Source organism: Dermacentor variabilis, chromosome 8 (assembly GCF_050947875.1).
Source record: "Dermacentor variabilis isolate Ectoservices chromosome 8, ASM5094787v1, whole genome shotgun sequence".
NCBI classification, from domain to species: Eukaryota; Metazoa; Arthropoda; class Arachnida; order Ixodida; family Ixodidae; genus Dermacentor; species Dermacentor variabilis.
In genome coordinates this window covers 96,661,955-96,688,020 of record NC_134575.1, presented here as the reverse complement: position 1 = coordinate 96,688,020, position 26,066 = coordinate 96,661,955, and the positions used below count along the sequence as shown (strand labels likewise).

General features: G+C 47.3%; 1 protein-coding gene across 1 annotated transcript in view; it reads right to left on the bottom strand.

Annotated features, from left to right (window-relative positions):
• Positions 1–26,066, bottom strand: part of LOC142591496 (fatty acid synthase-like) — a 188,244-nt gene that overhangs the window by 60,980 nt on the left and 101,198 nt on the right. Inside the window, exons 12-15 of the mRNA XM_075703825.1 lie at positions 20,920–21,177; positions 18,282–18,498; positions 12,544–12,798; positions 3,799–3,972 (exon numbers count right to left, since the gene is read on the bottom strand). Coding sequence (XP_075559940.1) covers positions 3,799–3,972; positions 12,544–12,798; positions 18,282–18,498; positions 20,920–21,177 — 904 coding nt within the window. The remainder of the gene's footprint in view (positions 1–3,798; positions 3,973–12,543; positions 12,799–18,281; positions 18,499–20,919; positions 21,178–26,066) is intronic.

Here is a 26,066-nt window from a genome sequence, read left to right as displayed (position 1 = left end):
ACAAATTCTCTGGGTACGTGCCCTTTTACAATGAACGTCTTTCACGCCAACGCTTCAGTTAGCTGCCCAACGAATGCACCGAGTATGTGTCGTTTTTCAATAAACTTCCCACCAACTTGGGTCACTAAGCATGTGCCACCGAGTCTACGGCAAGCAAGGGCATAATTCGAAGCATTCGCAAACACCAGCGCGCTGCGGATCTCATCTCGGAGGCCAGCTCGGCGGCACCATTAGCTGGTGCAGGGTGTCCAGAAAGAAGCGAAAAAGAGGAACCCGTTTGCCGCACGACGCGTTTTTAAGCATTCGCCCGCACCGGTGCTCCACGCATCACGCACAGGCTTTGCAGTGGCGGTGCCCGATGGCACCAACTGTTCCTAAGGAGACGAGAAAGAGGAGTCCCGCTGCAGTGCATGCCTCACACATAACTCGTTCCAACGGCGGCGGTACGTTCCACCACTATACCGATTCAATGCTAGACGCGTTACCCTCGACAGTCGTCGTGAGATGGGTTCTGCCGGACGTTTTCTTTTTCTGTACGCTTCCTTCTCATGATCGAGGTCCCCTGTGAGTAACTGACTTACATAAACCTGATCTTGCACGGATTCTAAAGACTTACTGCCAATCACGAATTCTTGTTCTCTTCCAAGGGTATCGAACATTCCTTGTCTTCTGCAAAATAATCTTCAACCTTTGTCTTACATTTTGTCGGCTAAGGTCCCCAATCATTTCTTGCGATTCATTCTTAGCACTGCTACGCTAGATAATGTCATATACAAGCAGTAGGTTGCTGTGACATTCGCCGTTAATCTTCACTCCTAATCCTTCCCAGTTTAACACCTGGAATACTTCTAAGCATGCACTAAATAACATCGGAGAGATTGTGTCTCCTTACTGACCCCTTGCTCGATCGGTATTTTTCTTCCTGCGTGGTATTAAGGTAGCTATGGCGTCTCTTTAGATATTTGCTAAGATATTCACGTATGCGTCCGGTACTCCTCGAATACGCAATGCCTCCTTGACTGCTGATATCTCTACTGAATCAAATGGCTTCTTGTAGCATGTGAAGGACATATAGAGAGGTTGGTCACACACCACCGATTTATGAATTACTCGATTTAAGGCTGGATGTGATCTAGTCTGGAGTATACCTTCCTTAAGCCAGCCTGTTCCCTTGGTCGATTGAAGTGACCTGTTGCCCTGATTTATAGCAAATTAACTTGCTCGATATTTTATATAATACTGAAAGCAAACTAACGGGCATATAATTCTTCATATTTTTCACCATCTCCCTTCTTATTGATTAGTATAATGCTGTTGTTCTTCCAATTTTCTGCTACACTTGAAGTCGTGAGGTAATTCTTGTAAATGGTAATTAACTCTTTAAGTATAATATCCCTTCCATCTTTCAATAAATTGATTGTTATTCTATTTTCTCATGCCACCTTTCCACGGGACTTGTATTGCAAGTCCTTCCGAACTTTATCACTAGTTAGGCATGGAACTTTTGTATCCTGTTCGTCACTGCTTACAATCAAGGTTGTGTGAGTGCTCAGTATATTGTACAAGTCAGTAAGCAAGCCCTCCGCTTCCTTTAGTATATCATCGAAATTGCTTATTACATTACCATGCTTATCTTCCACTGCTTACAGGTTTTTCTTTTCAATGCCAAGATTTCTTCTCATTAATTTCATTCTGTCTCTATTATTTTTACTGCTTCCGCAATATTTTCGATGTTCTTGTTTCGTGTATCGTTTACTTCATTCTTCTTTTTCATATCTGCCAGTCCAGCGAATTCTATCTGATCTTTTGAGTTACACACTTTCATCCATTGTCGTTTCATTATAAGTTCCCGGGTTACTTGGGTGGACTTATCTATATTCTGCCTTGACGACTTACCTCCCATTTCAATTGCTGCTTCTGAAATTAGCCTTGTTGCGGCTTCACTCTATACCTCTGTATTATCTTCATCTTCCTCTTTAAAGCTGCGCACTTTTTCGGCAAGAACCAGCTTGAATCCATCTGCTTCGACCCTGACGCCATAGGTTTGCCTGTTTCTTCTTTACAAATTTCACTCTTTCTCCTTTCGATTTGAGAGAAATCCCAGACCTCTCTAACCTATGGTCCTTTCACTTTGCCCTACCTAAAACTTCTACATGTTGCACTATGCTAGGGCCGGCACAGAGTATGAAATCTTTTTCAATTCCTGTTTCCCCTTGGAGCTTTTCGATGTCCCCTTCCTGTTATTGCGATTCCCGGAGAAGATATTCTTATTCGGAGTTTTTTCTTTCCGTCAGTTTTACCAACATCTCTCCTCTACTATTCTTAGCGTCGACGTTGTAGTTGCCAATTTTCTGTTCTCTAGCCGACTTTTTTCCAACATTCGCATTGAAGTAGCCCGGGAATACCGTACACTGAATCTGCACCTTCGTCATTGCAAACTCAACATCGTCATAGAATTGTTCTATTTCTTATGTTGAATTCCAATGGTGGTAGATCGCGAGCGCTCTGCCGGATCACGAACGGAGCGCGTCGCTCCGACTGAGATCGCTCTCATGTGCGCACACCATATCTGCGAAGAGAATGCGTGCGCGCCCGCGGGGGCACTTAGTACAGGAAAATCAAGTGAGAGGGCGCTAGAATAGAGAGAGGAACAAGCGCTTGGAAGTGCAACCCACCACCCCATTTCACTGTCCGTGTCAGAAGAATCTTCACTCGACTTGGAAATTGTACTGTCTGGGTCGGAGCTGTCGAACAAAATCGCATGGCGCGAAGCAGCCTCCATGTTTCCCATGTCGTCCATAGCTGCCCGCGACCGGAAACAGGCGACCGTGACAGGAAGCAAAGGCGGGTGAAGGAAATATGTCACGAGGACTTCCGGTCAAATCTGCCGATTTCGGCGGAGCAAATGCTTTTACTCCACGGAGCAATCCGGGATCAGCGGCTGGTCCCAATCTGCCATTGGAACACACAGCTCACGCTCCCATTCTGCCATTGGAATATGATTGCTCCATTCAGAGCAGAAAAACTTAATCTGGATCTGCCATTGGAATTCAACACTAATCGCCGTGACTGCGTCTCGGGGCGTAGGATTTTACTACCTTTACTCTATATGTCCTATTCAGCTTTATTACGAATACAGCTACTATTGCATTGTTGTTGCAAAATTCATCGATGCTGCCGGTTATCACCTTAAGAATGAGGAATTCTACCCCATATTCTCTCACATCTGGAATGCTTGTGTAGCAGAGGACGTGACCAGTAGTCAACACTGTACAAGTGCCACCAGTTCTCCTAGCCTCACTAAGGCCAATCATATGGTATCCCAGGCAATGTGTGCTGATTCCTCAAACAGCCCTGCTGAGATAGCATCACTAGAGAGGGCTCGGGTGTTAAACGTTGTAAGGTTCAGATTCCACGGATAGATATGAAAGGGTGCAAAGAACCCGTAGGAGGGGTTTGGTTCACTCGTAGCAGCACACTTAAGTTTCTCTGTTGTTTCCAGGTCAATTAAGGTGAGTGTTGCATTTTAGAGCACTGAAAAATGCGCCAGCAACATTCGCCGCGACTGACAACATACAGCCGCCTCGCAATACAGCCAGTGACGAAAACGGCGGAAGCAGCCAGTGTTTCTAGGTGACTGCAATTTTTTAATCTACTATTGCTACTCATAACGCTTGCACACAACGCATCTGAGCCGTGGTACTTTATGATACAAAGCAATTTTCCAGTCATCAGTGAGAAAATGTTGATGTGACACATGAGGTTACTCTAAAAGGCCGTTCAAATACATTCACTCACCTTCACCGTTCGTGGATGTTACAACTTGTGCGTGAACCTCTGGGTCTATGGTGCACGACTGAACCCTCACGGGCTGCACGAAGGAGCGCTGGGGGGAGGTGAGGACGCAGAACTGAAGCATGGTGTCGATAAAGGTGACCCAGTTATTCTCCCACATTAGTTTTCCACAGGTTCCTGTGAGGAAAGCACACGAATAAAAAAAAGGGTCATTGCACATTCACAAATAGCAGTGATTCTCTAAATAAAATTTGCAAGACGCCACGAATTTGCAAGGTAAAGCGCGCACAGTCGACCGAAAAATCTTACAGGAACACGCGATCCGAGATATGGCTGAGTACCTGCGCACCCCCCAGAACGCTGCCTAGTATTCGCATTTACAGCGTCTACCACTATACGCGAACAACATTGTGATGTTCGGTTTGACTCGCTACTGGTAGACGCTGCTCGGAAATTGCACGCTTTCCTAGATCCCGTGGTCCGTAAACTCTTGTGGTTGACTGTACTTCACAGGTCGTCCCACTTTGCCCTCTACATACAGGGTCGTCCACTCTTCGGGGAAACACGCGAGCGCGCGGCCGAGCTCGCGGTGCGCCACACGCGGCCACCAGGAGAACTACTTGTGTAGGCACGTTGAGAGCCACAGGCGTTGCCTTCGGCGTGTCTAATGCTAGGCCGAAGCGAGCAAGCCTCACCTGATGCTAGGCACTGTAGCTTTGCTTGCATCGCGATGCACGAACGCCCGTCTTTCCCGTGAACGTTCGTAAAGCGTCGAGTGTTTTATGGCACGCGGGGCAACAAGCTGATTGTAGTGGTAAACAAGTAGTCTGAGAATAGCAATTTTTCACAGAGGTGACATTTGTTTGAATATTTGACAGCACGTAGTACGCATGGCGGGTCTGCCTATCTGCTCCTTGTCCCAACTGACCTAATGAACTCGTAACAAAAATATTAGCACTGCTCAGTCCAACGTTTTGTATAAGTAGTGCTATATGTTCAATATGAAAAATCAATGCAGTGACATAATGCACCAAGTGCGTATTCACGTCTACGTGTATTTTAGCGTTAGGTCGTTGTGCCGCTGAACACAACTTAGCCGTTCGTTCCTTCATTAGGACTGGACGGCTGCATGCTATGGCAGCGATATAATGCGCGTTTACTCTATGTGATTTTACAATAAATGAGTTGGTTTAGCAGGTAAAGTATCCTAAACCGAAAAAGGCAGCGTCAATGACTGGACATGCAAGGAAAAGAAGGAAATAAAACATTGTACGAAGCGATCTTGCTGTATTATGCATCTCAGCTCTTCTGACTGTCCCCCATCAACGCACAACACGTCGAAAAAACAGGCATTCTGAGAGTACTTAATTCACTGTTTTAACTCTTTCCGTACCGCGCCCATCAAGCATCGTTAGCCCGCTAACGATGGTTTGAAACGCCGGTTTCGAGACTTTCCGCGCCGCCCAAGGAGACACGGCACTATCGGACATGAAGGAGAACTATTCTTTTGTTTTCTGAGCAGTTCGCTTCTTCCCCCAGGCGGTGATTTTTGAACGCACTCAAAAGTTTTCAAGATCGTAAAAGTAGCAAGGAAGAATGGCCGCCCACTATCTATGGTTTGAAGCGCCGTTTTAGAGATATTCCACGTCGCTCACGGACACACTACGCCATAGGACGTGAACGAAGAGAACGATATCGTCGTTTCCTAAGCAGTTAGCGTCTTCCCCCCAGGCGGTGATTTTTGAACACACTCCGAAGTTTTTAAGATTGTCAAAGTTGGAAGCAAAAATGGCGGCCTGCTATCGATGGTTTGAAACTGCGTTTTCGGGATATTCCGCGCCGCTCACGGACACTTTGCGCCATGGGACGTGAACAAGAACTATATTTTCATTTTCTAGGCAGTTCACTTTTTCCCCACAAGATGTTAATTTTTTAAAGCACTCCGAAATTTCGCGATCGTCAAAGTAGAAACCAAAATGGCCTCCTTGGGGAGTCGCGCGTGCGCTTCGAAAGATCGGGGATCTTGTGATTTTGTGGCTGATTTTATCGATGGATCGAGATGCAGCGTGTCTGAGGATGCTGTCTTTTCGTCGGACTTTGAGTCTGAGAGCGACAACGACGCAAGCCATCCCGGAATATCGGCGGCCGCAGCGTGGCACGCCCAACTGTAGTACTAGCACTTACATTTTTCTAGTGGAAAATCTGTAGGATGAAAGAATTTTATTTTTGGGGATATAGTGCCTATTGCACGGCAATACATTTTGTATATCGCATAATTTTCGTAACATTTTTTTCTTGGCAGATACAAGCGTGAATATTTTGAGATTATCAAAAATGATTTGACATATAGACCGCTGTGTCTGCCATGACGAAAGAACGCAATCGTTATGTAGTGCGTTTAAATACCCGGAGGCCGTACGAAACTCTAGGATGTCGTGTGAACGCGGCCATTCACCACAGAATGCTACATCCATATTTAAAGAAATAGACTTTACGAGCCCAAACGTGAGGAAACGATTACTCTCGTCACGTATAAGGACATGTTGCCTTCAGCATCTAACTATGATATTTGAAGAAGCACTAAAAGAATCTAATTTACGTTGTATTAGTAAATTGGCTTGTGCCAAGCCAGGAACGCCATTTTTGCCATGAGTGGAGGGTTGATTAGACAGAAGGGGTATGGAAGCGAAATAATGGCGGCAACACCACCGTGAAGTTCCTGCTACAGTTTCCAGTGACGTCATGCATTTCAATATATACGTGCTCGGATCGGACGCGCAGAAGCACGGTTTGCTCATGAGGCACGTCGTAGCAGATGACTACGAAATAATCTTGCAATTAGTGAAGTCAGTTGGCCTAGTTGGTGCTTGTTATGGACTTGGGACATCATTAACTAGCACGAAAAAGACGTCGGATGCCAGTGAGAAGCACACAGAACAGAACGCTAGGATCAGCAGAATCTTTAGTGCAAGGAAACATGGGATTCGTAGGATGCGCAGAACTTGGGCGCAAAGAAGCAACCTTCATTTTACCCTTTCCCCACAGGAGCTACCGGAACAAATAGATAAACAGGTTATTTTCGGAACGAACGTAAGAAGATAGACACCACCATACGCAAGGCGTATAAGGCGCCACTCGGCCTCCTCGGGAGCACGAGCACCGAAAAATTCATGGCGCTGGGAGTCCACAACATGCTGGACGAAATAGCCGAAGCACAGAGATCGGCGCAACTCGAGCGTCTCTCTGAAACGAGAACCGGAAGAAAGATACTGCGGGACCTTGGCCTCGAGCCGAGGGAAGGCGAGCAGCAGAAAGACGTACCTATACCGGATAGCATCAGCAGAAAGCTCAGGGTCAGCCCGATCCCGAGGAACATGAACCCCGAGCACAACAAGGAGCGGAGGTTGGCGAGGGCCAGGGCGCTCGTGGACCTCCACACCAGAGAAGGCGCCATCTATGTGGACGCGGCGGAGTATCGAGGCAGCAGCGACGCATACGCGGTGGTGGCTGTCGGGGCATCGACGGGTGCAACGAAGACCGCGGCGAGCGTCCGGACTCGAGAGGCGCACCGGGCGGAAGAGGTGGCCATCGCCTTGGCCGTCTCCGACCCCGGATGCACTACAGTGTTGTGTGACTCTAGAACGGCAGTGAAGAACTACGCCAAGGGTAGGGTATGTAGTGAGGCTGCGCGCATACTGCGCAAGGCCGAAGACATCGGACGCAAAAGCGCTGTGGGGATCAAGTGGTTTCCGGCCCACATGGGCAGTGACGTGTCGGAACGCGGGAACGTGAACCACGACGAGGCGGCCAACTCGGCCGCGCGAGGACTAACCAACCGCGCAGCTGCAAGCACGGCCGACTCGGAGTGTTGGTCGCGGTGCAGTGCCAAGGACAAGATGACCACCTTCAACGAAATAGTGAAGTGGTACAGACTTAACAGACAGACTATGCCGCCACCTCACCCGGGGCTTACCCGGAAGGAGGCAGTGTTATACAGGCAATTACAGACGGGGTCCCTGCTCACCCCGGCGCTAGCTAAGCACGTGTGTCCGAGCGTGTACGTGAGTGACGTGTGTAGACTGTGCGCTAAGGAGAGAGCCACCGCGGCTCACATCCTTTGGGACTGTAGTCTAAAGCCAGGAGAAGCCAGCAAGAAGACGACGATCCCGCCGCAGCTAGAGGCTGCAACGAGGGCCTATGACCAAGATACACAACTCAAGGCCGTCCAGCAGGTCTCGGCAGCTCTAGCGAAGCAGCGACCTCTCTAAACCAAGGAGAAAGGGGGCAGCACCCCCAGGCAGGGGGCGGCGGCCCTCTCGGATCCGCGGAAGTAGCGAGGAATCAAGACCTCGAGGAGCACAATGCACGAGACTGACGTAGTGGCCGCGTCGCGGTCAGAGCTTGTCCTCCCTGCGTGGAGGGAGCCTAACCGACTCTGCAGGCATTTTCACTAAAGTTGTTCTCTCTCTCTCTCTCTCTCTCTCTCTCTCTCTCTCTCTCTCTCGGATACGAACGCTCTTTCTTGTTGAGAGCTAGTGACTGGGTGCTTACAGGCCTGTCACCCGCTTTGATACACAACATTTCGATAATTTCTCTGTCTGACTGCGCAACGACTGTGACACTCCCCTATGACTTCTATTTTTTCATTTCCCTTTCTTTCTATGTGTGTGAATTTTTTTCTTTATCTTTGTCTCCCTTTACCCTTTCCCCAATTCAGGGTAGCAAACTGGATATCTAGCTTCCGTTTAATCTAACTGCCCCTCGCATCCCTCTCGCTCTTGAGAGTACGCGGTGCACGACCGGAAATTAGCGTTCTCTGTCGTGTATTTTTTGCTGTCGCCCCATGTCTTTTTCGTGTTAGCTAATGACATCTCAAGTCTGCATTACTTCTCAGTTTGCTCTCATCACAATGCGACCGCCGCGGCCGAGATCGAACCCGCGAACTCATGCTCAGCCGCCCTACGCCACAGTCACTGAGCTACCGTCCCGAGTCGAAGTGGCTTCGGCACGGAATGGACACGGAATTTACGGCACGGAATGACTCTCGTGTGAGGCTGCGAATTGCGCTCGTGATACCGCTTGTGGTTCGCCATACAGAAAATCTCACAGTGCCTGCAAGTAAGAAAAAAAGTGCGCACTGCTGGACACAGCACAGCAGTGTGGAGTGTATTTCTCCGTCTCCTCTTGTTCCGATGACTTTCCTTCCTTAGCAGGCCGAAACACTATATCGAACGTTTCCGCACGCATTTCCTAGGTCACTCGGCGTGGTTGCTTTGTGGCTATGGTTCTGGACTGCCAAGCACGAGGTCGTGGGATCGAATCCCGGCCACGGTGGCCGCATTTCGATGGGGGCGACATGCGAAAACACCTGTGTACTTCGATTTAGGTGCACGTTAAAGGCACACTAAAGTGAAGAAGGATTTCTGCTGCATCAGTAAATTAACCGTTCTGCAACACCAAAAACACCATTCTTACAACGATAAGACGTTTGGTACGCCAGAAAACGCGCAAGAACGAAATACGGGTGGCGACGCCTAATTGAGTTCCCGCACCTAGGGGCTGTGACGTCTTGGATATTGATGGCACCTTCTAGGGCCTAATAATTATATATAGCGTTATAGATTGACTACATTGTGTTCTAAAGGAACCAAATATTAAACATGGTAAGTTTCGGGAACCTTTATTCAGCCAACGCGACCCAAATGCGAAGACATACTTTGGAATCCCTGACGTCACGCTGACGTACCGGCGCTGGGGTTTCGGCGCGAAATTCAAATACTGATACTTGGACCTTCATTTTCTCGTCTAATAATCAAGCTATTTTTTTAAATGACTGCCTGCAGGGTTCTCAAGCAATGCTCCATTAGTCTAAACTGATTTATTGCTTCGCTTTAGTGTCTCTTTAAAGAACCCCTGGTGGTCCACATTATTCGGGAGTCCCCCATTACGGCGTGCCTCAGAATGAAATCGCGCTTTTGACACTTAAAACCCGCCTATTTTTTTCCTTATGTCTGCGGCTCTATTTTTTTAATTCATTTCATTTCCCCAATATCCTTTGAAGATAAGGTTTCGGCTGGCTTCACACTGTTCGGGCGTGTCTGGATATCTTGTAAATGCTTCCAGAAAGAAAATGGCCTTTTCGCGCCTTCGGTGAGTAGTGGCGAGTTGCAAGAGATGAAAATGCACGCCTGAACAAGACAAAAAGTGAGAATTAGTCGCTGGCAGATAAAATTAGCGCTGCGGGGATAGTTATCACCAATAAACTCGAAAATTACCTTTTTACCATACAACTGTAAAGGGTGCACCACTGTAGATATAGAGATGTTGAGGCAAAGCCGCCGACGGTAGACTTTTGGCAAATCGAGCAAGTCGACATTTACTAAACAGGGCTCGCGCAAGGCAATGATGTCTGGAAGGCAACTTCGATGGTACCCAAAAGGAGCGAGAGTTAGTCGTAGAGTAGGCAAAAAAAAGTCATCACCCAAGCACTCCGTACCGATGATCCAGCGAAGCTGAAACGTGCGGTCCCGGTGTTTACACTAATCTCGACGGTTCATTAAAGTCTTTCTCAATTATTCGTTATGTCTTTGTGTTCCTTAATGAGGTAACACACACGTTCGGCTGTTGTTCGGAGCGGATTTCAGCCAAGTTGTTGTCAAACCACAAGTGGTCGCACACTTTACAGCTAGAGCCCATGTTCCGCTCGAGAAACTCTCGGCGGAAGTGGGCCGTGGCTCCGGCGAATGCGTTCCTGCCAATTTGCTGCTGTCGCTGCTCCACCTCGCGGGCCCGCACCGCCGCATCGTCGGTCCGCCGTTGTCGTTTCGGGTCGACGTCACGATGTCGCTTGGCCTCCCGGTTTGAAGTGTCGGCTCGCCATTGCTGCTTGCACTCCACTTCGCCGCTAGGGCTTGCTTCTTGGCTAGACGCAGACGTGCGTTGCGGCTTACATTCCGCCTTGCGTTGTACCACGAGTTCGAAGGCTTCCGGATCCTCGGTGCGTATTTGCCGCTTGCGTTCGGCTGCACGAGCTTGTTCTTGTGCACGGGCTTCGGCATGGGCGCGGCGCACACACGCGCACTCGCGGTTCTGTTCCCGGCGTCGTTCTTTGTACGCGGCTTGCTCTTCGGACGTACGAAATACACACGGTCTGCCCACGTTGATGTCGCAGAGAAACTGCGTCGGCTGCGACGGAGAACTGCGGCGTCACTAGGAGCAAAGGCCTGCGCGCCTCTCTTTCACTGTTATTACTGTTATTGGGCGCGCTCCTCATGCGCTACTGCTGTCGCTCCGTCGGATGCGCCGTTTCCACCATACCGTGCACGTTGATGCGACAGTCTGCCTACGTCATCCTCATACCCAGCCATTCTCTCTCCCCTTGCTACGGGATTTCTTCGCGCATGCGCCTGCGATTCCGACGGAGGAGTTTTCTGCGCACAGGCGCGGACAGACGCATTTTCATTTCGCCTAGCAATATAGAGCTTCGCTTTACAAACGCTACGAGTTTAATTAGCGATATTATAGTCGAAAGTTAAGCACATCGCGCAATAGACCGCGGGATCAGCCCACCTCCTTGTCAAAGAAAGAAAGGTTCAACTAAGTGTCGGCACTAAAGAGTGCAAGGTCGACGTGAAATACAATAGGAATTCGTAGTGACTGAGATAGGTGAGTAGGTGAACATGAAAAACAGATAGAAAGTGAGAACATGGAGAGCTGTGACCAACATTTAATTTAATTTAGCGTTTAGACTTTCTTTTTTTATTCGTCAGGTCACGTGTCCCTCCTGGCGTTAAATTCTGTGCGTCCTCGTCCAGTGCATGCGGAGCAGTGAAATTACTTGCATAGGAAATGTATTATTGCGAAACGTGCCGCATTGGACTACATACTTTCATAAAGAGTACCAAGCTTACGTGGCCAATAGCTTGAAACGTGTTGCTTTTTCCGGATTGCCAATTCTGTGAATTCTATGTGGAAAAAAATGCTCGGCTGCTGTCCATAATTAGGGTGCGTAGATTCGTCATAAGGGTGCAGCAAGGTTGTTATAGTAGCTAAATAATGCAAGCAAATCAGCACTGAGAAACTGCACGATACATGGAACGACGCACTGCAATTATAATTCGCCGCTATCACGCCTGTCTGGGGAAAGCAGTGCATGCGTGTTTATTCCGGCTTGACCATCTCAAGTTGCAGTTGAATCAGAAGCCTACCAACTGTCGTTTAGAATGCGTTTCCCTTTCACCACAGAAATAATTTTCCTTCACGCGCACTGAGAGAAAATCGCAGCTCCGCACGTCTGTCATCTTTGATGCGCAAGAGGGAAACCCGCGCGCCTTCTCCCGTCCGCGATTCTGAAATCCCCTGCTAGGTGGCGTTCAGTGGTGCACCTACTACGCGCGCACACTGTTTCTTCTTTTACTCCCCTGGCGTTCTTTTACTCCCTTCGCGCTCTTCTTTTTTCGATTCGTCTCTGTAGGCATTAGCCCCGTGCCAGGTAGGCAACCGACCTGCCTCTGGTTAAGCCTTATTTATACATGATGTTTATCCCTCTCTGTTTTAATATGCTGTTAACGTGACTTCATAACGATTGCAATTGCCGGGAACCTACCGTACAGCAACTAGCCTACGATTTGGACAACAGATACAGCGGTAGTACACAACGGTAGCCGGATACAGCGGTAGTACTGCAACAGCTAACGAAGACGCACAGGGTATCAAAGTGCGTGGAAAAGGAATGCACGTTGTACTCACTTTTCGTGTCAGCCTTGAGAATGCCCCGGAAGGCTCCTCGATAGTCGTAACCACGAAGCCTGAGTTCCTTGTAGATATCCGCAGCTTCCAGATCATGGGCGACCGTCTCGGCTGGCTTGCTCGGCGGGCCATCGCCAAGCAGCTTCTCGCCTTCTTCTGCTGCGCGAACCCGACCCGTCGCCACCACAGTGCCGCCTTCGCCGACTTCAAACTGACCCGTCAGCCACATGACGTTCACCAGGAAGCGCACCCGTCCTGCGCACACGTACGTACATCGCAAAAGGCAGCTCTCATTCAGGTAGCGTTCATCACTGCACCCGTTCTATCCTTTAAGGTAATGGCCGTTCTATTACCGGTAGGACGAGTAATGACCATACAGGTCTTGAACTTTTCTCAGAAAGGCTAAACTCATCAGTAGAGACCGGAAATTTGGGCACTAAAGATTCCTGCACTAGGCGCCTATACAAGGCACTGAAGTCGCCATTTATTGCATTTGTAGGCACCCAATTTTGTCCTTTAGGCGTCATGCATAGGCTGAAATAATAAGAACTTCCGCTGTGTATTTCACGATAAATTGAGATATCCCAAGGCAAGCAGCCCACTTAACCCCCTGTTTTGTGAAATAATTCTATTTTTTCTCGATAGAACGGAGTTAGGCAAGTTGCATAGGTTACAGGATTTATCTGAAATTTAGGGTGACTGTACACCACGACAAAAGTCGTAAACGCAGTAACAAACAAGCACCTTCCCAAGATATTCAGTTTCCAAATTGCGGCTTTTCTTTTAAGACAAATGGCTTCTGTGTAGTAAAGGAACGCTCAACATCCAAGGAAGTCAGGGTCACATATCTGTTATTCGGAACGTTCGACGATCCAACGCCCTATAGAATGCTCACGGGTCAGAGGGCCTTTGACAGTCCTTTCAGTACCGAGAACTCAGGATTTTTATCCAACATAGCTTGAAGTTTCTAACTCTATCAACAACAGCTCAACTGGGGTGATTTGAACCTTTGCTGATCGTACAAATTAGCCCCACATTCGTGGTCAGATTTGTGTCCTAGCATTCAAGTTTCTCGATGATGTCAGCTAAAAACGTGATTGGAGCACTCGAGTATGCTAAGTCACTTTAAAATGCGTTTTAACGCAGAGAAGTTTGAGCTCTTGTCACAGTGATACTTTTGCCTGCTAGAAAGATGTTACTAACAGTCTTCAAGCCAGCAAAATGCTTCTGGCAATAACCGTCTTCTTCAGCCATGTTCCCCAGGGAGTGAGAACTTTACAAACAAAAGAAGGCTAGGTCGAAACGCACGAAAAGGCATTTTAGTCTCTGAAAATTTAATACAAGCCCCAACATCGAATTGTACCATTCATAGGCACAATAAAAATGTTACTAAACTGTTTCTAGACCCATAGTTCGTGCTTATATGTTAAATGTGCCCAATATGGAGGCAAAAATAGCCTAGTGAAAACACGAAACGAATACGCATTTTGCCAAAAGTTCTGGTCTCTGCTATTAAGCCAAGAGTTTTGATAGATCGCCAATAAACCAGTAATAGCTGCCCTGTCAGTTTTACTCATCAGTGTCAGAGACCAAAATCGCATTGAACACAAAGTTGTAAGATGATACTCTGTGTACGTTTAAGTGAATCATCATAGTTACAGGCTACCAGCTATTAATAATTGCATAAGCACTTCAATGCGCATACAACGACGAAACATGTTCGTCCTTGCGTGACGCAGCACGAACCGCTATAAGGAAAGCAATGTATCAAACAATAAAATTTCAAACGACGTTTTCGCTGGTGAGTTTCGAACCTAGGACTCCATGCTCAGCAGCCGAGCGTCTTTTTCTCTGGGCTAAATACCCTAGCTTGAAGAAGGTGAATATATCTGAAGCATATGAATGCGTTTTACTTGCAGCACGAAAGAACTGTCAATGGCGAACAGTTTCCGTGAAGCCATTGTGGCAAGATTTGGTGATGGTGGAACAAAAGCCATCTCTGGGACTACATGCAGCGCCGCCTTGTAGCACTGTAGACAGCAGGAAAATATCATTTGCGAAATGCAGAAGTCGGGTAGTAGTTCACATTTGATCCCTTCTTTCGTTTCATTCCAGATGTGTGATATTCCCTATGCGTTTGAGTGGTCGCGGGATGCGCCTTCCGTTGGGACGTTCTTCACAGATCGAAGTGCCTCCGATCTCTGAGGCGCATGTGCTTCACCTCGCCAACACAGCAAGATAAGCAGTTAATAATTTGATAAGGAATGATAAAGCGTTATATGGGTCTCATCAGGGTTGATAATGGTTCGACGCAGATTTCTGAGGTGCTAATGATAAGGCTTATATTTGTCGGAGCCATCATGATAAGGTTCAATAAGCACCGATAAGGATGATAAGGACTAGTATGACTTGATAAGGGTCGTATCATGTGCGATAAGGTTGATAAGAACAGATAATTGTCCCTAAAGAAGGGTCGATTGCGACAAGGTTGACGCGAGCAATTGGGGCTGATATAGCTCGAATCGAGTTCGATAAGATAACCGATAAGCGTTGCTAAGAGTCGGATCTAGTTTCATAACATTCTCCATGGCACCTGGTGCGTGACGATGAGCAAGCGATGTGATGCACAAGCATAATTAGACAACTCCCAGAGGAGCTGTGTGATTTTTGTATTGTGGCGTCAGCCATGCAGCGTTTCTTCATAAAACGAGCCGTATCTTCGGCTCAAAGCGCAAACACAAATCATTTATTGGCAGTACCTAAGGTCTCCCTTCGCTCGAGTAATAGGGGGAGGGGGCGCTCTCACGCGTACATGGGCTGCTTGTATGAATACCGGGTGTCCCACACTTTTGTGTCGCCCGCATTGAGCACCAGAAAACGGTATCGCTAGTCTTTCATGTTGCTTTACAATTTTCTCATTGAAACTCTTCATCGACATATAATATTTGAGAAGTTGATTAATTAACCTGATTAAAATATTAGTCGGAATGAAAGAAACAATCCGAGTATCTCCAAGCGATAGCAAACAGCGGTACGTTGGTTCTGTCGAGCTACGCGGCATTTGTACATTTTTAACGTTTGGCTCAAATGACGTGGGACACTCCATGTGCGCCGTATGTAGGAATTACTTGTCGATATGCGAGGAAAGACCGGACCACCCTGTAACTTTTGGCGGGCTAAGCCCTTCCCCTTCTGTCTCCCCCTTCCAGCCCCTTCATGATTTTAAGCCTGCTTATTGGCTGCATGTGTTATGGGGCAGGAGAAGTCTTTCGCCATTGTTCATGGAATATTGCATGCGGAATGTTCCGCAAAACACGGTACTGCCTTCAACCAAGTATTCTGCAGCGATACATTTCACTTTCAGTGAAATGAAGCTACATTGAGTATGCGTAATCTTCATTTGACCTGGAGTGCAACCTTTTTTTTCATGCAGCCATTATACAAAGGTGGCGAAAAAATTCCGGCAGAACTCATTTCACAGTGACTATCGACATTAACATTCAAGCAATGTAGTGATTCACAGTATTGCTGAAAACATTTTTTTTAGAATCTCGAGTGGTCATCCTGAGATTTTCTTTGCTTCGACTGTACGCGACATACACTGTCTCCGGAATCAGCCCACTTTGCTGTAGCACTCGCCCACCAAGCACAGCCATATGCATAACGGCATGACGACGACGCAGAGACGGCGACGGAATGATAAAGAAGGAATGACCTCGATGGAACAACAAACGCGGCATGAAGGAAGTGGCGCAGAGACAATGGTTTCATGACGACTTCATGCTTAAGATTGTGCGACAACCATAGCTTGACGAGAGTAAGATCACGAAGCTGAAAGGACGAAGATCGCGAGCACATACCTAATGCCACAAGCTAGTGGGCGATTTGGGTGGTCACTGGGTCGGCGTAAAAAGACGGACGAACGGGCGGACGGGACGGGACGGACGGACGGACGGACGGACGGACGGACGGGTGGACGGACGGACGGACGGACGGATGGATGGATGGATGGATGGATGGATAGATGGATGGATGGATGGATGGACGGACGGACGGACGGACGGATTTCACATTCCCCTCGCAAACTCGTTTTTTTTCCTGTTTTCTTTTAATAACACCCGGCCGCCTGCGTTCACAACAACAATGACTTGCAGATTCGCCTTCCATGGTGTGAAGAAGTTCTGCTGCCCCATTCGCACCTAGCTAATGCTTTCTGTACATCCTGTAGTATAATTTCTAGATTTCTGTGATCAAGAGTCCGAAACCTGGCGCCTGCGTCTATAACAAAGCACTCGCCTATCTGTTCGTTTTAAAGTGTTAAGAAGCAACTGCTCGGTACTACGTTTGACAGACTTGGAATATGTCGCCTATGCCAGACGAAGATGTCCTGATAAAGTAGTAACCCCACACGTTCGCGCTAAATGCTATTATTGCGGTACTTTGCTCTTGCCACTCTGCGTTCCTGAAAGTTCTTTCTTTCTTTCTTTCTTTATTGATTTATTTAAGACAATGAACAGATTGTCTTAGGGGACACGGCTAAAGGCAAACATTTGCCTGACTAGGCCGTGCCACCCGTACATTGGCAGCAACATGGCAGTGGCAGGCTTTCAGGAGGTCACACATGAAATTATAGTACACATTTTCAACACTTGAGTACACAATTCGCGTAAGAAGAAAGAAAAAATGTTAAAATTTATACAGTTTTCTAAAAAATTGAAGCACAACAACAACAGGAAAAAAAGAAGCATGTACGAAATTTTCATACCTGTAGCTGGAAGGTTAAAGTTTACACAGTTTTCTAAAAACAACAACAAGAAACATTTACAAAATTTTCTATACCTGAAGTTGAACATTTCTAGTAGTCTTCGGATAGTAACAATTCTTTTACCGTTTTCTTAAAGTTTTGCTTTGAAATTCCAGAATTTAGCAGGTCCAGTACCACGGGGTAGTCGTTTAGAAGGTTAGGAAGTTGAACTGCTAGTTTTTGGTCTCCGTATTGTGTTCTGCAACGTGGTTTTCCTATCAGAGTTTTTCTGAGGTTATAGCTTGTCGTTTTGCCATAGTATTTACTTTGGAAAGAACATTTGTCTTCCCAGAATTGCCGTGAAATTTCGAGGAATAATTTGTAAGTGTGAAGTTTTGATACTGTTAATATTTTATATTTGTTATAGTATGGTTTAGTGGTATCAGTACGTTCTAAGTTACCTATCACGCGCAGTGCGCGGTTTTGGAGTGTTTGAATTGATTTTAGGTTAGTTTGTGTAGTGGTTGACCAAACTAGAAAACAATAAGTTAATCGAGAATGTATAAGTGATGCATTCCGTCTCTCAATTTTGTGGGTTGTTTAAATTGTTTCTAGTCCTATATTTCTTGTCCTTTATATATCCTGAATGAATAAATAATTTTTACTCTTCCTTTTTTCCTCGCTTGTCCGGCGTAGCAACGTAATCAATTTGTGTTGTATATAGATTGTCTTTTCTTCTTTCAATTTTACTTCATTCCTTTCGCAGCATGATAAGATGAACAACCTCCCCACCTTGGTTCGGAAACATTGTTGGCCCGGAGCGTTTCATGACACCGCCTACATTTTTTTGTTCCCTCAGATTATCCTAGTAGACTCGAGCACCTAATTTTTTGTATGCTAAATTTGTTGGCTTTCACAATCATCACCTACGGTGTTCTTACCAAGCATCCAGCGAGTATAGATAGAATATGATCACGCGTCCCCTATTCCTTACCGCTTTTCGGCAATATGACAGCCCGATGGAGAGAAACATCCTCGAACGCCACTGGAACCTGGTCCAATGGCTTTCCGTAGCGCCTGGCCACCGACTTCCACACTAGCACCAAGAAGCCCGCCACAGAAAAGAGCACGCGACCGTCTGGCTGGTGTCCACTTAGGTACTTGTCCGTTTCGTTGGCCTCCAGGTCGATTTCCACTATCTCTTCGGCCATCTGCGCTTTATGGGTCGTGGAAAACGTAGGTGGAATCAAACAAAAGATGTCTGAAATGTCAGGCATACGTAATGCAATACGATTACATCTATTTAACCAAGACCTTCCTCTCAGCCAGTTATCTTTTTTTAAGTATCTGTCGAAGAACTGCACAGTCGCCAGGTTTAGTTCATGCTCTTTCAGGCAACATTGACGTGCCAGAACTTTTCTTCATCGTGTAGGTATCAGGCATGTTTCTGAGCAATATAAATGATAAATAAACGTTATATTCGCGGGTTTTCGGGCATGTCTCTCACATCACCTAGCAAAAGCACTTTCCGCCCAATGCTGACAATAAAAAAAAACACAATTCCAGCACAACCTATCTTACTCTGACTGTCGACGTTATGTGATTATCAATTAAGCAATGCAGCTACAGTGAATTGTTGAAAATATCTTTTAATACTCTGTGCTGGGCAAATAGGTTGAGAATGGTAATCGCATTGATACACCCACTTGCCACAGCGCCTCAACAAACGGGAGCGTCTAATTTTCGCACGCCACTAGAAGGGACAGTTTCGCCATAAGGGTGCTGCAGTGGACACGACAGCAACTTGTTGGAATATTACACGAAGTTAAAAGTTCGTAGCTTTAGTGGCAGTATGAACTGCAGTAAACGTAAGCTGTTTAGCCGATTCAGGTCGTCGATTGGTGCCTTGACTAAGAAGACGATGGTATGGCCTTGTCAGTGTTCTTTGCCATCGCCGTGGTGCTTGTTGAAGAAGAGGAAGCAGTGACAATTCTCCTTTTCACTTTTGCCTTACTACTGCCAAATAATCATCGTCATACGAGCCATCTTCTGAAAAAGAGTTGCACAGCAGGGTGCCCTCGCTGTTCACGTCGCTCATGAGGTGGTTACGCTTCTTCGGAGCGCTTGGCGCTGTGACGTCTGTCTCGTCCGGACGCCTAGCTTTGTCGCTTCCATCACCGAAAGTTCAGGAGCGGCGGCTCCCGAAAACATGCGAAAAAGCTCTCTTACAAATGAGAGAAGTAGAAAACAGGGTCCCACGCAAGAGCCGCCACATCGTCGTCGTCCATCTCCTCAATCAAGCCTCGGCAAGCGGCATAGAACGCAACTGAGGATGTCCCGTGGGCAAGCCATTGCCTTCAGGCGCTTGGCGTGTTCAGATTTGGCGAACGCCCACAGGAGGGACCGCTGCTATCAGTAGCGGTTATGCATGTTCAGAGGGTCTTATTGCCTCCTGAATGTAGAAAAGAACTATAAGATGCATTGAACTTTAGGCAATTAAAAACGATATAAAGCGTGGCAAACAAAGCCACAAGGATGTCTGAAGCCAGAACCTGAAGGTCAGTCAACTCCATGTTACCAACCATTATTGTTATGTTGGCAGAGTGCTCGTAGTGCTAGAACTCTGTCTAGTATTTGCTGTAGAAGCTTTATGCGGGCACATACAGAAGAAGGTTACCTTAGTGCTTTCTACCTAGATTAGCTTAGTGCCTGCTAGCGCCATCACGAGCCAATGTGTCACTGCTGCTCCACTGAAACGGCGCCTGGTTAGCGTCCTTTATGTCTGCTACTAGAAGTGTAGCGGCTAACTGCGGTGACGGCGCAAAATAGGCTGATCGCAACTTCACTAGCTCATTCGCAATTGAAACACTTCAAGCGGCGACAACAGCGAAAGCGCGCCATCCGGCCACTAATTTCTTGATAGCTGAAAGGTCTCCACATATTCGTTTCTCAACGTAACAGGCACAGAGCGGGCACATTTGGCACCAACAGCTAGGGAAGGGATAAAAAGTTTAAAATGCTTTGGAAAGCCACGAAGAAGAGAGGCGGTGAGAGGCAGAGAGCACGGCATCACACTCGACGCCCTTAACATTGGGTACATTTGGTGACCGCGCCAAATACGTCTCGTCTTTGTCGTCCTGCCTCTGTTCGTGTCTTGTATTTCTTTCTTCCTTTGGTTTTGCGCTGCCGCCTTTTCAAGTGCACTACGTGATATAAGAGTCTGTGCACCTGTCTTTCTTACTCCGTGTTCGCTATCGCAGTTATCGCGCTGTCTAGATTCAGAACGTCATTCAACCTTAGCAGCGCCGTCTTTCACAGAAGTCAAAGCATCACTTCTCCCTTTTACTGTCGGGTTTAGTCAGAGGTGAAGCACCTCCGGCGCCGTTTCTTTCTAGGATAGTATAAAACAAACACTACGGTCGGTTTTGGGTTATGCAGAAAGACAAAAATGACACGAACAATGGCAAATGCTCTCCTGGTACGGTCGTCGCGTTCCTATCTGATGTCAGTAACGGACAGAAACACGATAACGTACGTGTACCTCACAAAAAGGGTTAAACTTGTCAATTCTAGGATTCCACACCAACCGCGAGGCGATTTTTACCCACGCAGATCAACCAACAGCTCACCGCCTGTGACGATGTAGGGAAATCCTTCCAGTTGACGACGCTCCATGTCTCAGAGTGGTCCCAGCTGACCAAATGTGCGATGTTGGGAGTGCCGCGAGGCACCGGCCACGGCACCGGTGGGTAGAGCGGACACAAATCCAGCTTGAAGCCTAGAGTGTGAAGTTTGCCCAACGAGCTCAAGAAATACTCCAGGTTGTCGGCGTCCCGCTTCATGAGGCCCAGACAGCTGGCGTCGGGGCCTACTGCGCGCCGTAGTATGGCCTGCACGCATTTAAGTGAAGCGAGAAAAAAATCATTTCCTGATCATTCCGAGCGGACTCGATCACTAAAAAATTACAGCAGAACTCATCTCACGATGATTGTCGATGGTAAAGCATTCGGAATAGCCCTCGAGCAATGTGGCGACAAATCACATTCCTGAAGTCACGTTTACTTAACACTTGTAGAGGTAGTTGTGAGCGTTTTGTTGCTTCAGTTATATGCCACATAGTCCGGTATCGTCCCATTTTGTTATGGCATTTGCTTTCCAAGCTCGCTAATAAACATGGAGGCATGACGACGACTGCATGACGCCGACGCAGTGACAATGGAATGATGATGAAGGAATGATGTCGATTTATCAGCAACGGTATAACGACGACGCCATGACGATAATAACATGTCGATTTATAAATTATGGTGATGGTATAAAAACGACAACGTGGCGACAACATGAGGACAATGAGACCATGACGACTGCATCGCGACGACAGTATGACGACGACCGGATGAAGAAGCCGGTATGACGACCATGGCACAACCAAGACGGCTTCGCGACAACGCTAGGGCAACGAATGCATAATAGCGTCTGTGTGACGACGGAGCAATGACGACAATGGCGTGACAATGGCGGCATAATCACGATTGAATGACAACAGCATGATTACGATAGAATCCCAAACAAGGAATCATGTCGACAGATCGCCGGAGGTTGTATCACGACGACGGCATAACCAAGAATGGGATTACGATACTGAAGTGATGACGATAGTTTATCGACAACGGTATGACGTCGGTAGCATAACGAGACTCGCATGTCGAAGTCATGCGAGTCTGTGAAGGCATCCCGACGACAGTATAAGATCAAGTGCATGACGACGATTGTACGACTACGACGCAGTGATGACGATGGCACGAAGCGGCATGAGGACAATGGAATGACGACGAGTGTTTGATGACAATTGCGTGACGATGAATGTATCACGAAACCTGTGTGACGACGATGGTCTGACGACGACGGCTTGACGAGTGGGATGACGATGCTAGAGTGAGGATGATGGTACCACCACGACAGTATTACGACGACGGTCTGACATTTGGGAACATAATAGCGACTCTGTGAATATCACGCATGACAAGGGCGGCATAATCAAGATCGAATGACGACAGTATGATTACAACACGATGGCGAAGAATGATTGACGTCGATGGAGCGAGATATGTGGTGTACCCGCCACAACACGACGATAATGAGCTGACGTTACCGAAATCATGACAATGATAAAACGACAGCTTGACGACGGCGACTGTGTGATAACGATGAAGTGATGACGCCGGCATGACGACGTGTCGGATGACAAAGCTGGAATGACGATGGCACAACTACCAGGATAGCATTAGTACCGAAATACATACCTATTGGTCGAAGCTATTAGACTACTTGGACCAGTGGGTCTGAGTTGAATGAGTGACGACGGCAGCAGGATGAGAGTAAGATATCACGAAACTGGACTGAAGACAATGAAATAAGCATGACGCATCACGACCAGGTTCGCATACCTAGTGGCCCAAGCAGGTAGACACTTCGGTCAACTGAGCCGCTGTAAGAGGATAGATAGATAGATAGATAGATAGATAGATAGATAGATAGATAGATAGATAGATAGATAGATAGATAGATAGATAGATAGATAGATATGCAGGCTCAAAGCGGCTAAAGTATGCAAAGAATGCTATTCGTATTAAAAAAATTCGCACTTTCGCCCGAAAGGCGAAGCTTCGATTGCGATAGCAAATCAGTAGATAGCTATACTAAGTAAGGATAGTGGTTTTATCGGCCGTATAAACATGGAAACATTCGTTTACTAACTGAATTAACAAGCATGGTGCCAGTGGGCACAAGCAAACATGAACACATCACACTCGATGAGCGCGGACACTCGCTGTAAGAACGCTTCTATGAGCAAGCGCGCCAGCAGCAGCCAGAGAAGTGACCTTCGCGCGGTCTCTCACTTCAGCGCGGCCTGGACTTGGGATTTAGTTCCCTTGGTACTACTGAATTAATGTTTAACGCGGTAGCGTTAAAGAGCCCGTGTAGCAAAAGATTTTCAAACCACGTATACCCAGGCCTTCCATATGATGCAAGGTATTGACTAAACTAATTGAATTTTTCAAGCTTAAATACACAGAAACGTTGTAAACTATGACTTGCGCACAACCTACAGCTATGATAGCTCTCAGATTGTAATTTGACTGTACGAGAAAACATAATTGTATTACGCGAAAACTCAAAAACCCCTTCACACACGCAAACCGGTCGCGGCGTCCGCCATCTTGTGCGCGCCGGCGCGATGGGTGTCTTGGGGGCCACGGAGCGGCGCGCCCGGTTCGTTGCATTAACTCCAGCTAGCGGTCGCCTCTGCCGCATCGCGGCCCAAGGCGAGCCTTGGTTCCACCACAAAGCTCGCCTTCGTGCATAGCGTTCGCGGCAAGCGTTTCCAGGTAAACATTACCATTACATACGCTTCAGTTACCAGGAAGCGTGAGAAGCAGTCAGGGATCTTTGAATGCTATCGCGTTCCACTTTAAAGGTGAAGCTTAAGCGTTCTCCAAATTTTTCTCTCTATTGCTTCAACGGAAGAGCGGCGAGAACACAGCGCGCACGAAGGTACGAGCCGTCTGGAGATCCCGTTCGAGATACGGCACTGGCGACCGAGCGCGACCGTGCAAAGTGCGCACTTGATAGGAGTCGAAGCAGCCCCCCCCCCCCCCCGCCCTGTTTTCCTCCATATTTGGCGCGCGAGATTGAGGCGCGATCATCAGTTACCTTTGCGCCCTGCCGCGAAATGTGCAATTGCTGCCGGTGCACAATGCCGCTCCTTTGCCTGCCTCCCATCACCACGACCTTTCGCGCCACGGAAAACGGGGCGTTTGCTCCCTGCTTTCTTCCTTCGCGCGCGCCAGATTGAGCCGCGATCGTCAGCTTCCCTCGCGTGCTTTCATTCGCACAGACAGCATACGACGCGCGGCGACGGTGTTATCGCCCTTGAACTTTATGCGGAACATCAAGGCAACAGCAAAAATGAGCCTGGAGCGTCCATATAGTTGCTATCGCAATGACGGCGATAAAACGCATTGCCACCGTCGAAACGAGTTACGAATGAGGCTTGTACTGTGGGGAGACTCGCTGAAGGCACTAGCCGCCATCTAGTGCCGCCGCAGCGAAGCCTGCGCGTGGCCTCCGAAAGGCATGGCGCACAGGTGCGATCAAACGCTGATTAACGCATCGATTGAACTCCTAGCGCTGGATATACACGGACAAGAAAGACGACAGGACCTGCGCTATCCATGCAACCCAGCGCTATAGCTTCAATTGATGCAACTAAATAACCAGCCCAAAAATCGTCACTGCTGATTGCCGCCTCATGTGGCAACCTTGCTGCTCTCTCGCGCTTCTTCCTCGAAACGTTGTGCCAGCTAGTGGCGCTGTGCAGAAGTCCGCACGGAGCCTTCGAAGCAAGAAGGGTGGTTTGTCGGTGCGCGCGAACGCTCATAATTGATCGCTTGCTTGCCGCACACGCAGTGACGTATACTCATACTCATTGACCCAAGTTTGGCGAGAGGTTCATTGAAGGGCGGCACATACTCAATGCATGCATGGTGCACTACCTTTCATTTATCATTCCACCCCCCCTCTCAATGACGCAGCTCGCGTTAGCATTTGCGTGAAAGGCATTCACTGAAAGTGGTACATACTCAGTGCATTTGTGGCGCTGCCTGATAATGCATCGGGTAGCTGTTATTCAGAAGCCCTTGTTACCTGGGTTCGATTCCGCTCAGCATCAGAGATATTCAAGGGATCTTTTCCTTCGGGGCAGCCTAGGCCGAGGCTACGAATTTGCCGGATTTTCAATAAAGTTATTACAATCGCCACCTTTCCGACGTTGTAGAGCGGCACGTTCCAAGCAGCACATACCTACTTGCCCACGTTGGCATCAAAGAGGTTCATTGTTTCAAGCAATAGAAGGCCATGGCCACTAAGCAACCTCGGCGGCCTTATACCCAGAAAAATTCTCCAATTTCAAGTAATGTGTATTAGGAGTGGCCGAATATTGGAAGCCTGGAATATGAATCGAGTATCACACACGAACTATAAGTGTTCAAAAATGGACAATTCGGCACTTTCGAATATCGAATCTAACCAAATATTTCGCAACAACCGACGGTCAAAGTCAGGTTACTGGTCTCCATCTGCTAAACAAAGTATCGAAAATTATGAAAAGGCAACCCTGGATAAGAGTTTTTGAAGGAATGACGAAACAGAATGCATAATGTGGGCTGTTTTCGCTTTCATGGCGGTAGTATAAATTTTTGCGCGTATCTTGTAACCTGGTGTTTCTAGCAGCTAAAGTAGCGCAGTAGTTTTATATTTTACGCTAAAACCAGTATTTTTTTTCTTTTCCAACGGGCCCTTTTGCATGTTTTGACGATCCACAAGTCCAGTAGCAACCTTTCTTTCTCCACAAATTTAGTTTCTTTGACGACGATTTATGTAGCATTTTTGCAAAGCTAGTCAAACTGCGGCCATTCATTCTTGGAAAGCTTGTCTGCAACCTGGCCCTAAAGATGTTGGGAAGCTGTTCGTGCTGTTTTTATTGACGTTTAGTGGTCGTCCGTTTAAAAGTGATGCTAATTGCCTATGATAGTATGCTGTATGCTATTAAATAGTCAGTAAAATTGTGCAAGAAATTATGCCACTGAATATAATTCTGGTATAAATATATGCGTCTGCGTTTGACTTTCTTGGTATTCGATTAGATATACGAAACTTCTATTCGTGTTCGATTCGTATTTAGAAATACTTATATTCGTCTACCTCAGATATGCATGTG